The 18,902-nt window shown below is 37.4% G+C and overlaps 1 protein-coding gene across 6 annotated transcripts in view; it reads right to left on the reverse strand.

The window, feature by feature from the left end:
* Positions 1–18,902, reverse strand: part of RAPH1 (Ras association (RalGDS/AF-6) and pleckstrin homology domains 1) — a 178,645-nt gene that overhangs the window by 20,696 nt on the left and 139,047 nt on the right. For 4 of the 6 annotated variants that reach the window (XM_015868246.2, XM_015868248.2, XM_015868249.2 and 1 more), the window contains 4 exons: positions 16,012–16,117; positions 14,546–15,063; positions 3,989–4,036; positions 1,125–1,199 (listed from right to left, as the gene is read on the reverse strand). In XM_015868246.2, coding sequence (XP_015723732.1) covers positions 1,125–1,199; positions 3,989–4,036; positions 14,546–15,063; positions 16,012–16,117 — 747 coding nt within the window. The remainder of the gene's footprint in view (positions 1–1,124; positions 1,200–3,988; positions 4,037–14,545; positions 15,064–16,011; positions 16,118–18,902) is intronic. The other 2 variants (XM_015868251.2, XM_015868252.2) reach the window with 2 other exon arrangements.

Consider the following 18,902-nt stretch of genomic DNA (forward strand, 5'->3'; position numbering starts at 1 on the left):
AATTCCATAATAACAAATGATTTTTGGAAAATACAGACTATTCAAGCTAATCAAAGTCATAAAATCTACTTTGGCAAATTCAGATTTGCTCAAGATTTTTTTCTCCATGTCATCTGTTAGAAAAATAACACAAGAAGTGATAGTTAAGTAGGCAAATAGCATCAGACATATTTGACACCTCAGATATCAAAGTTTTCTCACCTATGTGAAGGTGCATACACTTCATTTCAGCATGTTTTTTGTTTATTTTTCATCTGGGAGATTTTTGGCTTGCTCTGTCTCTCCTACTCTAGTCTCAAAGGGAAACACATACAAAAATTACGATTTTTAAATTGAACCAGAGGAAATGATTGGCAGTTTGTGGCCTTTTAGTACACCACTGACCAGTGAGGAAAACATATTTATGATTAGGTGTATGGGAAATTGGTAATCACAGCCTGAACCTCTGATTAATCAGCTGAGGCAAGTGTTGGGTCAGCTGTGGGAGCACAGGTGAGAGTAATTTAGCTGTGCTCCCGGAAGGGGTGGAGCCTCCTCCACCTCCTCTAGACCTCATTTAAGGGCTGACCACCACTAAGGCAGCATCTCTTGGAGATTGCCTCAGTATTTCCCAGTGAAGGCATCCATATTGGTGAGTTTTTCCCTATAAATAACCTTTTGAATATCTGTTACCATCTTTGTATCATTCCATCTTTCATTAGGCATTGCCCATACCTAGCTCGTTATACTACTGCATTATTACAACTTTCTCAGTCTGCATTATATCTAAATAGCTTTTTAAAAAAATATATTTCTACTACTTGCCCCAGTTTTTATCTTCATAAAGCGAGCAAACTTTCTTATAGGATACCAGTGCATTTTAACAGCACAGAATACTCTCACCTATTTTCCTCCACTGCAGCTCTCTTTTATTTTCTTAAAGTATTGAGTGGGAATAGGAACAAATTTGATAACGTGCAAAAACAATAAAATGCTCTTCGAAAACACCTTGGGCAAACAGAAAAATAATGTAAGTAAATGCAACAGTTCCTGAAAAGGGCAGGGGTGGCAGGAGCATAGCATACCACAAAAAGCTACTTTCTATGTAGAAATAGTCACATGCAGGTGGAAAGAAGAAGCATCACCTTGGTCAGCAAGTGAGAAGGCTTTCCTGCAATGTTTCTCAGAAGGAGGGAGGTTTCCCTGTCCAAATAGGAGTGCTTGTTCAGAAAGAAAGAGAAAGAACATAGGTCAAAAGTAGTCAGTAATTTTATAGCGTATTGATTGCAGAAGATAAGCAAAGAGTTTAAAGGGAAAAAAAACAATAACACACCTACATCTTCTGTTCATTTCCTCCCATAAAAAAAAAGTGAACATTCCCAAATAATACAAAGCTAATAGTAGAATAAAAGCAGTCATGGTCACAGAACAGAATTAAGAAGAGCTTTGCTTACCTGCTACTGGTTTCTTTTCTGCAAGAAACAACTTATTAAAGAACATTTAGAACAAAAACATCCACTTTTCAAAAATCCTGCATGGTCCTGTAAAACTGAATGTTCTTCTGCTGTACAAAAATACTACAAGCTGGTCACATGAAAGCAAGGAACTGGTTTCATGCCTTCTACACTGACTATTACTTTTGCAGTTATGGAAAAAGATGTCACTGTAAATAATCTAAACTTTACTTACAACTAAGCTTTTATCCCCCCTTTTTTTCTTTTTGTAAAAACTTAGGGAAGTTTCACAGAAAATACACTTTAACCTGTACAAAAAGAAGAAACAAAACAAGCAGCAACCTGTAAGGAAGGTCTCTTAAAACCTGAAAATTGGAGAATCATCATCTCCAGCATCTATTACAGAAGAACAGAAAAATCATCACCTTAATCTACAGAACATCAGCCATAAGTCTGCTGAGGAAATCAGATTAATACTGTGGTGTTAAACAAGAATATTGAATGTATCTCATGTACCATCACTATACTGCAAATTTCATCCCTTGTGGCTGCATCTGTTTCAGCTGTTACTACCAAGTTGATTAATTTTACCACATGCAGAGAGACAAGTTCAAGCAATTCTGTTAAAGAGTTTCTGGGTAGACTTCTAATCACAGATCACAATGTCTGACAAGTTGCTTTGCTTCTTCTAGTGAATTGTGCAGTAGTGTAAAAAGAATGTTACAAGGCACATTCACAACCTCTTTCCTAGGTTTTAGTATAAGGAATCTATTTAAAGCAAATACCATTTCCTGGAAAATATTTCTCCAATAGACAAGCTTAAGGGAGATAATTTAACCTTTGTCCTATCACTGCTGCTTTTGGCTGTTCTCATCTTATATTTAAGTACAGTACCATATTCATCCAGTAATAAGTTTTTATTCTATTCTAACACTGCTTGCTAGACTTGTATTGCCAACAAAATGTGTAGTTACTGTGTGATGACAAAATACCTACGTGAATCTGCAGAGACATGTCTAGAAAGAGTTACACAAAGGCAACTTTTGACCATGGTTCCTTAATACTATGTAACACAGTTCTAGAGTACTCCAAATAACCAAAAGTTAGAATGATGAAATGCAGTAAAGCAACAGGAAAGGTGAGTTCTGAGGTACTACACAGCTTAGCTAAACAATGATGTGCATATAACTTCAAATGTTTGATCTACATCAACCCAAAGAAAAAGGAAATCAGTTCATCCAGTAAGTGAGCAGGGATTATAAGTTCTTTTTTTATTTTTTTATATAAAAGATGTTTCATTTTGGAGCAAGGTGCTATTCCTCTACAACTGCAATTGTAAAATATTTTGTCTGCTTTAGAGGATAGACCAGATCAAGGGGAACTGATGCTGCCTTTTAATACAGGCTTCCCAGGATTACTTCATTGTTCAGAGGTAGATAAATAGTCTGTTAAATTGCCTTAGGATACTATGACTGCACTGAGAACCACAATGTGGACCTAAATGGCTCGTCCCTTCTCCGTAATTCTAGAGATCAAATTTAAATCAAAAGTTCTAACAAAATAAATGCCTAATTTCTATATATAATCTACTTTTCTGTCCAAAGTACCTCCCCTGGCAAAAAAATAACACCAGTAAAATCTAGGAAAACCAAATCAATGCTTGAATTAATACTTGTCAGACATTCTTGGTCATCCACTGTGAAACCCATTTGCTATCCTTTCACCCACTCCCATCACAATCACATCTCATGCCCTGGCAACAAAGTTGTTTCCCAGTGCAATTTAACAATAACTCATATCTAGTTAAACCAGCTGGTGGCGCCCTTGTGCCACTAATTTGGATTTAACTAATGACTGGTAAGAAACACAATAAAACTTAATTAAAAAGCCTACCTCTGTCACCAAGAACCAAACTTAAATAAAGAAAATGCAGTGAGCAGCGTCTGATAAAAAGCTCTATGCTTACAAAGCTTTCTTAAAAAGGTAGCTACTACAGTTATTGACTACATCAGTATATTGAATTCTTTAGACAACCTGCAGACACAGCTAGAATACACTATTTTCAAAAGAGAACTCAAGAATTGTGTTTATACACATAGACATCTGTGTGTATATACATACATATATTTTTAACTTCATCCCAAAAGGAGCACAGAGAGGGGGAGTGAGAACCAAAATTTTTCTTTGCAAATTCTTTAAGATTGTGTTTTCATGGGGAACATGTAAGAACATACATTACAAAATGATTAACATGTTATTCAACAGATTTCATTTTCTGCCTTCTCTGCAAAGGACTGCTAGGAGCAATTATGCTTCAAAAGAAAAGAAAATGTTTTAAGTGTATTAAGCGTATTTCAGTTAGGCTCCCCTAATTTAGCATCCCTGATAGCGATCAACTTCAGATTGAAAAAGTCTAACTGTAACAATGTTCTTAGTGTGCTACCATGATACCAGTGGATTCAATTGAAGTTATTAATATGATTTTTTTATATTACAGACAAATTGATACAACTGCCGACAAACAGAAACTAGACATAGATGTGATAGTAACTTACAGGAGTCAATTCAGCTTCCTCTTCTGAAGAGTTAATGGGATGTTTGGACTGATTAATGGAATGTCCCATAGAAACAGAGTAAAAAAAGCAGGAAAATGAGGAAAAAATGCAAAAGGGAAAGAGGGGAAAAGGAAGGGGAAGAAAAGAAAGCCTTTATTCTTAGTCAGAAGAGAGAATAAAAAAGTGATGACAGTTAATAAAAGGAAACAAAACTACATTTAGAAATTGCAGCATCCCTTATCCCAATTTTTTATAAATGATCAATGACTTAAATCAATGACTGAAAGATGAGATTCAGGTTTTCTCCTCCTATTGGAAGGAAAAAGAGATTGGATGCCAGCATGTTCTTGAGCCATAGCAAGAGTGGAAACTGTCATTACCTTCAGATAAAACACTGCAGTAAAACATCTGTAGATGCATGCAAACAAACTCAGGTAGTCAGTGTGCAAGTAACTAAGTAACAGTTATGAGTTAAATTCAGCAAATAAAACAACAACAAAAAGCCAGCCTGACACTTCATATAACTTCATATACTTTCTGTTTCAGTTTCTTCATACTAGAAAGTAACATAAATATGCTTTAGTGATAATTAGTAAACATAACAAGAAAAAAGTGGATACAGATTTACCTCTTCTTCAGGTGGAGCCAAGCACCCTCATACTGTAATTTATTTTTAAAAGAAATGAAGAGAAAGTATTTTTCTATTTCCCTAAATTTGTTCTTCCTAAGAGTAGAAGGTTGAAGGGGAGGACATTTGTGTCTTAGCACAAAAAATGTTCAGTTATGATAGCAATACATGAGGTTAATAACGGATTGAAAAGTGAACATTACACTCCTAAAATAATCACAGTACCTATTCATTTCCAGTTAGTGCCTATAGATTTTCCAGCTGGTATCCAGTGCTTGCCCCTTTCCATCAAAGGTACAGAGATATTTATTTCAGGCATGTTAATTTTACTAACTTAGTTACAGTTAGGGTTAGATAGACAAAGAAATGAAGAGGGAGGTACATTTTATTCTTATCATAATGGCAGAAAAAGAATACAGATGCTTGGAATCATAGAATCATTAAAGCTGGAAAAGATCACCAAAATCATCTAGTCTTGGTATCATTTAGAAACCAATGGTGCACCATTAGAGAGCAGAACTGTCTGACATTTCCATATATAAGACATATTTTCAGATGTCAAGCTATAACCAAGACAGGAATTTTCTGTGATGGTTTACTATAAGAGGATAGTTACTATTAATTCCTTCAAAACAGAATTATTCATTGTATGTCTGACATGAAATGGATCATTGACAGTGACATTCTCAAAGACTGCGAGACTGCTGGCCCATGGGAACTTAACTACATTTTTCTGAGCAGGAGCCTTCAGAATTAGAATAGTAGTCTACAAAGCCTCACTGAAGCCTAGCCCATCACAATTAAAAACCTCAGGGCTGTGTTATTTCATGTGGCACTGCCCAGTCTTTCAATTGGGCAGCTAGCCATGAATAAAAGATTGGCCAAGCTTGAGAATGCTTGGGCTGTGGTTGGGAGAGTACTAAATATTGCAGAGTCTTCTTACAATTGCAATGCCTGGCTGCTGTGGAGCATATTGAAGCCAGGCACTGGAAGTGACAATCCTGAGCTATTACTCTGTGCTCCCAAGAGGCCAGCCCTCCTGGAACTTGTGCAACTCCATCTCACAACAAGCAATTGGAATTTTGGAATTTCCTAACTCCAAGTGTTCAGTTCAGCAGTTGTGTTTTGTTGGTTTTTTTTTCCTCTCCCCTCTGAACTGTATCAGGAGTGAAGAAAAAAAAAAATAACTTAAGCAATACTTGCTGTAACTGTTATGGATCCTTATAACTTTATGTCAGTTCTGGCTATTATAGCCTCATCCTACTGAAATTTGCTGCAATTGCGGAAACAAGTCTGAGGACATGCTGTATTAAGAAACTGTTGAACCATGTGCAGGAGAAGCACTATTTGTTGGTTTACATGCCTCTCAAGAGAGAGAGCAGACATTGTGGAGTTTTCTTGTTGAACACAAGCTTCTTGGGAAGCAGGAATACAGATGGAAAGGATTGTAAATGCTGGTAAACAGTTCAATTTCAGTTTCGCTATCAGTGAAGAACTTTAAGGCAGAACTGCTTCAAGAGTCAATTCTAACCTTCCTTAACCATAGGCTCATGCACCTCTCATTTGGTCAACAGTGATTTTGACCACATCACCCAAGAGATCATGGAACAACTTATGCAGAAGGATTATTTTTCAGGGAGACCACGAGCTCATACAAACCTCTAAGCAGCTGCACAAACACTATTGCCAACACAAGGTGGGGCAACACTATCTAGCTCAGCAACAGTACAAACCTAAATGAATACAAACTGAACACAAAATCCCTAATAAAGTATGTCTGCAGGTAAGAGGTTTTAAGCAGTGGAATTTTCCCAAAAGAAAAAGCAGAGGAGGAAAAAAAAAAAAAATAGGGTGAAATGTAGCTTCATGGAAAACAGTTGTCTGTCCTGTCCAAAAAGAGATGTCTACTTAAACGGAAGACTGAAAAGAAGGATAAAAACCCAGAAACTTTACTACAGTTGACTGATGAAGGACTGCTTTAATTGCTGAAAGATTTACAAAGACATCATCCCATAGATTATTCTACTTACAACAAAGAAAACAAGACAAAGCAGTTAAGAAACCTAGTGAATATGTAGCTTGAACTGTTTTGTTCAAACCTGGTTTTTTTGTTTTAGGTTATGCAGTAACTGTTTCAAGCAACATTTGTTTATCTTCCATGTTTGTTGGCTGTTTGTTGGCTAAACTGTAACTCAGTTCTAAAAAAACTTATTATAGACATCAAGTCATTAAAAATTCCATCACTAGAAGACAACAGGTATGCATAGCTGGGGAGCTAAAAAAAAGTCACAGTTTGCTCTTTCAATTAGGAGAGCATAGGCCATATAAAACTAAACAAACAAACAAAAAAAAACATATGAAAACAATTAAGTGATTATAAAAACACTAATATAGATGGTCTGAAACCTACAAGAACTTTTAAGAACATGAGATTAAGTAAAATGTTCAAGATAGAGAAACATAATCAGGGCTGTAAGTCTGGTTTTCTAGAAATAAAGCTTGTGTATTTCTATTCACAGATAGTTGTCATTATACCATTACAAACTAAACACCAACCAGCATGCACAGTACTGACTGTGGGTTCAAATGCCCTTGCTAATATGACAAAGCCTAACTTTTATCCTATATTATAAAGTGTATGCAACGGAAGTAAACTGCATAAATTCCTTTCTCCTCTCAGATTTTAATGCCCCACAGTTGGCTGCTGTGTTCTCAATTTTGTCATCTGTTCCAAATTTGATTTTTGGCAATCTGAATTAAGGACAAACAAGTCATCTGTTGCTTATTTCCTACAGATGTGATATTTCTGTTCCCTAGTCTAGATACCCAGGTCTATTGGCTTCTTCTGAGATGTATGTTGTCTACATATACATTGTCACTGATCTACAGGGTTGTTTGTTTTTTTTTCCTCTTGTAGATTACTCTATTAACAGTTCTAGCCTCTAATCAAATATTTTCTCAGCTTATCTGTACTAACATTCTAATTTTGTCTTAGTAAACTCTACCACAAAAACAAGGGTCTCTCTAAAATGCTGTGGAATCCAAATGAAATCAATAAGATTTATTAAAAAAGAAGTTTCTTAGGCAGTGCCTGATCTAAACTGTCCTCTACAACTGATGGAAGTCAGTGATGGCAATTTCTCTAAGCAATGTGTGTGAAGATGAAAAAGAAAAAGCTAGAAGGATAAAAAAGACCACTGGACTGCAGATAAGAAGAGCATCTACTTTTAGTATTATTAATCAAAACAGCACATGTACACCCTCATCCCCAGAATCGTAAGCATTCTGAAGAGGGTAGCTGCTCAGCTGGTAACTGGAAAGTGCAGGTTGATGAAGCTTGAAATATGCACATTCATCTTAAAAAGTCACAAGAGCTCTACATTAGAAACTATCAAGTGTCTGATATCTTCAGAAAGACATGACAGAAGAAAGAATGAGAATATTAAAGGCAAATTTTTACCAATAAAGCACTACTTTTCTGGATACAAACAAGGGGCTACCACAAAAGCTTCTGTGCAAATCAACAGGCAGCAGAGGCAACAGATCTGGTGGTCCACAGAAAACTCAAACACCACAGAACAATATGGAGAACAACATTTAGGCATAAACAATGCCTTTTGTTTTCAGTGTCATGGTTTTAGCTGGAACAGAGTTATTTTTTTTCCAAAGGCTCATACGGTGTTGTGTTTTAGACTGTTAATGGTGTTGACAACACGCTGTTTTTACCTCTCCAGTTTTCACCCCCCTTTCCACCCAGTGAGAATGGGCAGCAGATGAGTGGTCAAGAGCTGTCTGGCTGGATTAAACCATGATGGTAACAAAATACCTCATAACTGAAAATTCTGCCAGCCAGCTGCATCAAAGAAGACAAGTATTATACTGTCCCTTTTCCTGTTCCTCCTAGGGAGGAAACTTTTAAGCTTAATCATCAGTGTCTGGTAAAATTGACTAGAAATCCCAGAAGATAAATATATTCTTCCTCCTTTTACACTAACCAGTTTCCTGCTACAATTTCATGAATCTCCTCCTATGTGAAAGAAGTTGCACAGCAAATTCTAGATTTGCAGCCATGAAATTAGCCTGATACACTGATCACAGAATCAAGTCCTATCAATACAAGGCCAATGCTTATCTCCTTGTTTTCCCTTTCACTTACACTTATTTTGTCATAACCTTTTTTTTTTTCTTTTTTTTTTTTTTTTTAGCATACAATTCCATATGTGTCTAATAATTTAAACTTGGAGAATGACTCTTGAAGATTCTAGAAGTTTTTACCCATAAATAAATCAATATTCTATTCCATAATTTTCTTTGCAGATTCCATAAGCATAATGTGGAAAAAAATAGGTGCTAGTTTTGGAGACATGGGAAGAATATATTACTAACCTTTGGCTTCTAGCTCATTTTCTGGACAACATGCTTGATCACATAAAGAACGAGCATGTGATCCGAGACAGCCAGCATGGCTTCACCAGGGGAAGGTCATGCTTAACTAATCTTGTGGCCTTCTATGATGGAGTGACGGCGTTGGTGGATGAAGGGAAGGCGACCGATGTCATTTACCTGGACCTGAGCAAGGCCTTTGACATGGTCCCCCATCACATCCTCATCTCCAAATTGGAGGGAGGTGGATTTGATGGGTGGACAACTAGATGGATAAGCAATTGGTTGAAAGGCCGCAGACAGAGGGTGGTGGTCAATGGCTCTATGTCCAGGTGGAGGCCGGTAACGAGCGGCGTCCCTCAAGGGTCTGTCTTGGGACCGGTGCTCTTTAACATCTTTATTAATGACATCGATGAGGGAATGGAGTGCACCCTCAGCAAGTTTGCTGACGACACCAAGCTGAGTGGTGCAGTCGATACGGTGGAGGGAACAGATGCCATTCAGAGGGACCTTGACAGGCTGGAAAGCTGGGCTCGGGTGAACCTAATGAGGTTCAACACGGCAAAGTGCAAGGTTTTGCACTTGGGCCGGAAGAACCCCAGGCACCTGTACAGGCTGGGAGGAGTTGTCCTTGAGAGCAGCTCGGCTGAAAAAGACCTAGGGGTCCTGGTAGATGAGAAACTTAACATGAGCCAGCAGTGCGCTCTGGCAGCCCGGAAAGCAAATGGGATCCTGGGCTCCATCAGGAGAGGGGTGGTCAGCAGGGATAGGGAGGTGATCGTCCCTCTCTACTCTGCTCTTGTGAGGCCCCATCTGGAGTACTGTGTCCAGGTGTGGAGCCCTCAGTACAAAAAAGATATGGAAATTTTGGAAAGGGTCCAGAGGAGGGCCACAAAGATGATCAGGGGGCTGGAGCACCTCCCCTATGAGGACAGGCTGAGGGAGTTGGGTTTGTTCAGCCTGGAGAAGAGAAGGTTGCGAGGTGACCTCATTGCAGCCTTTCAATACCTGAAGGGAACTTACTCCCAGGAGGGGAGTAAACTCTTCGAAAGGGCTGATAATAGCAGGACTAGGGGAAATGGTTTTAAGTTGAAGGAGGGAAGATTTAGGTTGGATGTTAGGGGAAAGTTCTTTACTAGAAGGGTGGTTAGGTCCTGGAACAGGCTGCCCAGTGAGGTTGTGGATGCCCCGTCCTTGGAGGTGTTCAAGACCAGGTTGGACGGGGCCCTGGGCAACCTGATCTAGTAAATGTGTATGTTTGGTGGCCCTGCCAGGCAGGGGGGTTGGAACTACATGATCCTTGAGGTCCCTTCCAACCCGGGTAATTCTGTGATTCTGTGATTCTGTGATCTGTGATTTTCTACAAAGAATATCATTTTAACTATCATGTATAAACTTCAAAATGAATTGTTAAGCATACTTGATTACCAGAACACAAACACTGCTAAACACTGCTTACACTTCATAGACTGATATATTTAACTCAGAAGGTATTTTGAAAGCCTCCTCCAAAAACTGGCAAGTAAAGAGTTATTTTACCTTTATTTCAAGAACATCTGAAAACTGGACTGCTCATGCTTCTTAGGACAGCAAAATTGAAAGGCAAAGAAATGCTTCAGGATGACAAATGCACAATTTTCCTCTATTGTCAACTTCACATTTTGTGACTAGTAATTTTAAAAAGAAAAAAAGGAAGAAAAAGGTGGTCTACTGGTATTTCAAGTTATGACTTTCCATTAACTATTTTGAACACAACTAGAAATTTATCTTCATACACAAGTCATGATGTCACAGTTATGCAAAATGGGTTACAAACATAAATAACTCCACCTTGTTGGGAAGGAGGTGGTGAGGGATGCTGTACTATGCCAGACCAGATGGCAGACTTGAAACTTATCTATGATGTCTTCATTAAGCATATGCAGGACAACAACAGTGACTGATCATGAACAGGCCTTTCGCTAGCTATGCAAGCATGATCAACACAACTCTCTATTCTCTCTCCACTACTTCTTTCTCCTTTTGCTCCAGCATAGAGCACTGCAAAAAGAGAATTTCTGGTAGCAAGGGTACAGAAGGAATGGAGAAACAGTATCAGAAGGTGAAGGGGACAAGTTACTCATCTAGCCATCACTTCTTCCCTTGTTCTTGCTACTACATCACTCGTTCAGCTCTACATTCAAGTAAACTATCTGATAAGCAGAAATTAACATTTGAAGTGGATGCCACTCATTACAGATTTACAAACATGGATGACAAAAAGCGACCTACCAATTTAAAGAATACAGTTGGAGCATAGATTTGGAAATAATTTTGTGAAAAGCAAATTTAAATTGAGTAAAAAACTGCAGAAAAACTGAGTGAACTCTAGGGGACAGAACATTGAGGAGGTGGAAGCATCTTTTCTCACTCAGCAGTGTTTAGAGAAGAGCAAAGATAAGAACACAAGTGCAGACAGACAACACTTGGTTCCACCAAGGAAAGATTGTGAGAGTAATGACTTCAAAGATTTCTCCTGTAATGTTCACAGTATCCAAATAGATAGTGTTAAGAATCATTAAGAAAGACAGAAAATAGATAATGATGGCAACAAATAAAACTGTGATTTTAGACAACCCAGGGAATTTCAGTCAACTCCCCAGAAAGTGACACATACAAATTCAGGACATTTAGAAGAACAAGGATGGTCCTGGTGAACAGGATCAATGAGAACCACTATTTGTCATGATGCTCATGCATTTTCCATATCATGTAGCCCATACAGGGCAGACTGCTAGAACAAGGAATAACACAGGTGCCTTTCCTACTGCAAGAAGATTTGAAGAATCCCATTACCACTAAGAGATGTATACTCTCTAGCTCTTGGCTATGCACTCCCTCCTCCTACGTACCAGCACACATCAGCAATCTTCCCTCGTTCCCTATCATTTTTGGAACTGCAGATCTTTACATACATATCACTAGCATAGGGTACCAGACTACACATAACTTCAGTGTACCTCTGCATTGCCATCCTTTTAAAGCATTTCCCTACATTTCCAGGTAAAGAGGCTCAAACATGCTGCAGAATTATTTTCTAAGACAGAAAGCTCAAGATAGTAGCCACAAAGCTTAATGTTCTTTTTCAGGCAAGCATTTTCCCTGCCAGAAGTCTTCTATTATACTTTATGTTATTCCCTTCCTCTAGTGATTTCTATAAAACTAAGTTGTGGAAGAAAGGACAAATTTTGTTTTATTTATTTATCTATTTTTAAGTCCTTACACTGCCTGGAGTGGACAGTGTGGATCAGTCAAAAGGGCAGAGCTGCCAAGTCACTGACCTCTTTGATAAGAACTATGGCAGCAAAGAAAAATCGTAAAGGTCAGCTCAAGTAAAGAAAGGCCACAGGGAAGACAGGCCAAAAGAAAAGAGCAAACTTAAAGCATCAGGTGGGAATAACAAATCAAAAATGCATCTGCTAAAGTCATGAAGTAATGCTTCTCCCAGTTTCTCCATAATAAAAAGACACATGGTTTTGGTGTTTTGCCAGTTTTCTTTTCCCCCACATTGGCATCAGGTCTTCTCCCAGAGCTACTCCCACAGTTTGAGTGATGTTCTTCATTAGAAACAGTACAACCACATCAACTGTGTGGGTGAGAGGACAGAATTCAGTCCTATAAGGAAGAATGTTTTGATCCACAACCTAGACGTGAAGATTAACAGAGCCCTAAGCAGTACTTTTCAGCCACTAAATGAACAAATCCTTGTTGATGCCCAGTGACTCTACCAACAAATCCTTGTGTTTCTGGCCCACTTATAACATTCCTTTGATTGAAAAATCACCACTACTGAATCTGCCAAAACTCTGAACAAATCTCATTTACCTGTGTGGGAATCAAATGTTTCTGCATTTAGAATAAGATAAGAATATTTTATTTCAAGGTCTCATTATATAAGTGAAGCAATTTGTAGTTATTAGGTAGAAGTCATAGGTACAAAGACTGCAGCTCCTGTCTGTTCAGCTGTCTGATATAGAACTACTGATTTCCAACACCTGTATCACCATCAGTGAGACAAGAAAAACAGCCTCATATTAAAAGTCCCATCAAGTAAGAGATTTAATAATGAATCGTTTAATATAAATTCTGTAAACTTGGTAGAAAATATCTCAGGGATGAATACTTTTCTCAGGCTACCGAAATTAAGATGACCAGACAGCTCAGACAGTGTGGAACAAAGCAACACTGTTGATCACTGAAAAGGTTTTTGCTCTCCAGAACAGAATTTGGCTCTCAAATTAACACCACTTGCTGGTTACCTCCTTTGAAGGAGTCATTCTTAGCAACTTATCTGGACAAAGAAACAATAGCCACATTCTTCTGAGAAGCAATCACTGAATTTACAAAGACAGCTCTCAAATGGCTAAAGAGCTCTGTGAGTAGGGAGGAAGGAGCTGAGCCTTGAAGTCACTCACTGAGAGCTCAGAAAGCAACTGAGAAAGTAACTGCAACACTTGCAGCAATATGGATTAGCTTCCTGTGAAGACAAAGCAACTTCTGGAACTGTGTCTATTGATTCAACAATATCCAGTCACGTAAGTGGAGCAGGTGGTTTGTTAATCATTTATCCCATGTGAAGAACTGAAAACTGGGAGACTGGAAGGGTAATCCTATCAGTGCCTCAGCATATAACTTCTTCAATTCATTCAAATTAGTGTTTATTATTGATTTGAACAAACTTAGCTTGTTCCTCTTTTCTTTTTGGTAGAGAGAAAACTGAAAGTGAACTCATGTTTTTGGTTCTCCTTAAATTCTTAAATTCACAGGAACATTTTCCCCAATTCCTCATGTAACATACCAGCACTTTCAACATTTCTCAAACTCACTGTGTTGTTACAAAATAAATAAATAAATAAATAAATAAAATAAATAAAAATTAAAAAAAATATATAAATTGCTGTCTGATTATTATTAACCAGTGCTGAGGAACAAAAATCTCAGATTTGGTATTTCTCTACCATGACAATTGGCTTTCCATGCTGGGCATTCTTTGGAAGAGTTCTCCTTGCCATACATTTAAGAGGAATATTAAGAAGTTGTGAACTCCTGTCATAGCTCCAGACAGATATTCATAGTATGTGACACACATGCAGTAATCTGAGCATACAGTAACATGAATGTAGTAATGTCATTCGACTTTTCATTCCCTTTTTCAGTGCTGTACACTTCTTCTATCTTAAAAACAGCATATAAGATTTACTTGGAAGAAAAACTTTAAATATAAAACATTAAAACACATGAGTAGAAGGGGAAAACATGTGGAAAGTTCATAAAAAACAAGAACAACTCTTTTTACATTAAGATTCCCTGCAGATAGACAAAGCAAAAAAAAAAATAGCCATAGTGTGTAGCCCATGCAATAGCAATCTTGATCTGTAATCAGCTTTGTTAAATGGAGCATATTTAGCAACGAGTATCAGCCTTAGTGAAAAGGGGGGAAAAAAAGGAAGAAAAAAAAGAGCTTGAAGAAAACAACAGCAAAAGAATTATTAAATTAATGACATTACCTCAGTGACTGGTTGTCCTTGTGATGTCAACTCTAGTTCTTGAGGTCTTGTCACCTTATCGATATCCAAAGAGTCCATGCTCGAAGCTGCAGAAGTTATGCTGGAACGGGAGGAGTTACTGATTGATCGCACCTCAGCATCACTCACTGTGCCAGCAGATGCTGTCCTTCTGTGCTGGGCATTAACTACTGGTTTGGCATCTTCTGCTACAGACTGCTGGGCTGCCTCATCCATGCTCAAGGAAGCTTTCTCTAATTGTGCAGTGATGTCATCCAAAGAAACATTGGCATGTGATGGTTTAGTAACCTTACCAGATGAAGACGATAGTCCTTTCATACTGCCATGCTTAGTAGAAGGACGGCTAGTAGGTGGTTTCTGAACTTTGGATTCTGTGGCAAGGTGTTTCACTGCAGTATTATTTGCTGAATGAGACCCAATGCTGCTGAGCTCCTGCTCTATGGAGCAGAGATCAGCCATGAGGGCATCTAGATCCACAGTCTCCCCCTGATTCAGAGCTTCTGCAATAAAGAAGAGTTTTCAGTATGAGCAGGTTTGCTATATTTCTCAATGCAGCTCTTCATTTTGTGTTACCACTGAAATATTGGGCCAAAGAAGCAATATTTCCCCTCCCCATCTATATTGTAAAACCTGTCCTCACTGATAAACATATATATATATTTATATATTATATATATTTACATTATATATAAATATAATAATATATCTATATATTTAACCTATATATATACCTATATATAAGTATATATAGTATATATATAAAAAGTATATATAAGTGTGTGTGTGTAAACCTGTGATTTTTTTTGTTACATTTGAAATGTTGAAACTGCTCTCCTGTGACCAGATATGACTAAAAATGTATATATCATGCTTCAGCTTTTCACTGAAATGTGTTTTGCTAGGCAAATGTGACATTACTTTAAAAACAGTGTGAAAAAATGTGATATTACTTTAAAAGCAAACAAGCAAACAAAACAACTCGCAACACTAAAAAATACTATATACACACTCAAACATTTAAATTATAGGCTTCCTGTATTACAACTAGAAAAAGTTATTTTAAGACAAAGAAAAGTATGATTTTTGTTTGACATGAAAGCATTCTCATGCATTCATGAAGCAAGATGCTTTTTCTTCTTGTTTAACAAATACATATTAATTCCTTTTTTTCACAAGACCAGATCCCAGAACAAGTTTTCTTTATAAATACTAGACTACAATTCCTAGATACTAGGTGCTATAAAAGACAAGGATGGACAGTATTCAAAATTCTCTGCCATCAGAAAGCAAGGCTGTAATCAAACATTCTCACTTCTAGCTACAGTGTATTTTAACATTCTCTGAAAACGTTTCATAATGTTCTCACTTACGGTTGAAACAGAGTTTTTGATTTTTCTTTTCTTAAGTTAAAGAGAAAATAGAAGTAGAAGGTAAATAATTCAACAAACCATTCAAATTGTACATGGAGAAGCGATATGAGAAGTTGGCAAGGTTGGTTTCTTGATGGAGAGGTGATCTCTTCACTGGTGCCACAGGCTTGTCTGAATCCAAACTCTGAAAAAGATGAGAATGTAAAGAAGAATGTAAATTGACAAAGAAATCCTCAAAAAAATAAACTCTATCTACCAATTTTTCAAAAATGTTCCTGGCAAAAAAAATTTTTAGTTAAAATCCTGGAGAAAAAAAGAAGACAACATGACACTATATCACAAAGACTTTGTTGCAGAAAAGATATTAATCTCTTTTTTGTTACAGAATTAAAAGGAAGGAAACAAATTCCAAATGCGCGTTTCAGTGGTGTTACATACCAGCTCATTTTGAAACACAGCTGATTTATCTATAAGAACTTCACTGTAGAGAATCACACAGGTATTAAAACATGCAAACTGTGATGCTCTAAGAAATGCATACCCGTGGAAAAAGCATATCCATGGTAAAAGCACAGAAAAGCACTCAGTGGAGAATTACTTTTTTATAAAAGGGATTTTTAATTACTAAATTGGGTTTTTTTTTCTCGTATTTTCTGTGAAAAATACTGAGTTGTGAAAGTGACTCCCGCCCAAAGATGATAAGTGTTCTGGGAAAAAACTACAAGAAAAACAACAACAAAAACAAAAAAAAAACAAAAACAAAAAAACAAAAAAACATCTAGTAAGGGATTAAAAAAAAAAAAATCACAAAACAAAACATGACATCAAAAGACAATTACTCTTCCTACACAAAACATCCAGTTGTTACATTAAAGGACATAAAACTTCACAGTTAACCACTAGCAGTAAGGCACTATGATCCAACTGGTAACCCAAAAGTTGCATGACACCCCCAGAGTGAGAAGTGTTACATGGAGTATCTAGCTACTGGTGTTGCTTGACAGGCCTGCATAGAGTGTGAATAAAAGCAACACTTCTAATAATAAAGCTTTCCCAAATACATGTTTGTCTAAAAGAAGAGCATCTTCTAGCATCAAAAGATTATTTTCTATTATGTGGAAAAAACAGCTCTAGTAGAGCTTATATATTATTACGTACAGAACAGTTGAAAAATATCAGAATAGAACCCTACAGGCAACAAAGAAAACTTGAAACAGAGCAGGCACAATAGGGATCATTCCTTCCAACTAAACCAAGAGGCTGCCTGCAAAGCAGAGCAAATAGGTTCTGGTTAAAAATATTCAAAGTACGTTTTCTTAAATTTAAAAATAATAGCATTAGTACACAGGGTTGTGAATGCCCCCTCCATGGAAGCATTCAAGGCCAGGCTAGATGGGGCTGTGAGCATCTGGTCCAGAGGAAGGTATCCCTGCCTATAGCAGGGCATTAGAATCAGATGATCTTAAAGGTTCCTTCCAATCAAAATTATTCTATGATTCTATTCTTTAAAATAACTGGGATATACTATACTATGAAGGTCACTCCAAATATAATGCCTCCTATTTATTTCCATGGAAATAAAGGGCACAATAACACTATTTGATCAAGAAAATTCCTGGCTACTAAACACTATTTTTCAACATAATCACCACTATTAGCTGTGCATTTTTACCAGCAACCAATAAATGCCTGCATGCTGTGCTTGGAAAAATCTTCTTGGCTGTCTGGAACATTGCTTCTTTTTTTTGTTGTTGTTGTTGTTGTTGACATCACTGCTGAAATGCACCACCCACTGCCTCACCATGCACAAATCTACTGCTTGGTCCCTATAAACAGCCAGCAAGAATGGACAAATTTCAATGGGTGCCATTTTTTCTGCAAGGAGGAGTTCAACAACACACCTTTGCTTCATACACACCTCCATGTCAGACACCATTTTGCCAGGCTGCCCCCTGCTAGATGACAACAAATTGTAACCGAATACTGGTGGGAAGGCTCAACCCCCACCTCCGTACCACCAATATCCACCTCTGATACTGTGGACCAACATAATGAAATAGGTGGCATTAATTTCAGAGCAGCTCTTGTATTACTGGAGAACAATCTCCATAATTAATAATGCAAAATTTCAGTTTTGGAAGCTGATGAGAACTGAAGCAGCACTAGCTAGTGCAGTTTCTGCTCACATGTTGAAAATTTCACAGCTGCATTTTATAATACTTTCACTAGGCAAAGGGTTAAAGAGGGCGAAGTGAATTTAAATTATCTCAAAGGCATCTTAACAATTCCATATCTTTTAAAAAAGCATTCCTGTCTGGAAAGGAATCTAGGTCTTACTTTCAGTCTTCCCAAAGTAAGCAAATAGGAATAGGAAATCTGAAAAGGAAGTTATAAGTTCAAGGAACTTGTGGACAAAATTCTTCTTCTCCCATTGCTTTCAGAGTGCAGCTGATAAATAGCAACAAATGCTAAAACTACACCAGAATGCCCTTTGGAGCTCATTAAATTTAATCACGCCCCTTTATTGGGAGCTCAGCTGAATCAAGACATAACTATTTACCAAACAAGCAATCTGAGACACAACAGACTGCATTAACTTGTTTATACAAAATATTACGAGGTTATTCAAAGTTCTGGGGGAAATGTCACTTCTCAGTAGTTACAAAAGACAGAAGTGCAACTGTATGGCTATATTGCAGACTGTGTGGCATGGCAATACATAAGCAAGAAACAAACAGCTTGTGTCCTGCCCTTCACTACTTGTTTGTATATTTTAAGCATTTTGCATGGATTAGGACAAATTCAGATATCAGCAGAAAGTCTGTATACTAAACATACAGCTGTGAGCTGTAGTGAAAGTACGTGTATTTTGAAGTTACTCACATTTGCTCAAGTGAAACCACGAACAAAAGTCTAAAACCAATTATCCATTGTGCTTCCACATGAAGATTCTCAATAGAGGTACCTTG

The sequence above is a fragment of the Coturnix japonica genome, chromosome 7, assembly GCF_001577835.2.
Source record: "Coturnix japonica isolate 7356 chromosome 7, Coturnix japonica 2.1, whole genome shotgun sequence".
Taxonomy (NCBI): domain Eukaryota; kingdom Metazoa; phylum Chordata; class Aves; order Galliformes; family Phasianidae; genus Coturnix; species Coturnix japonica.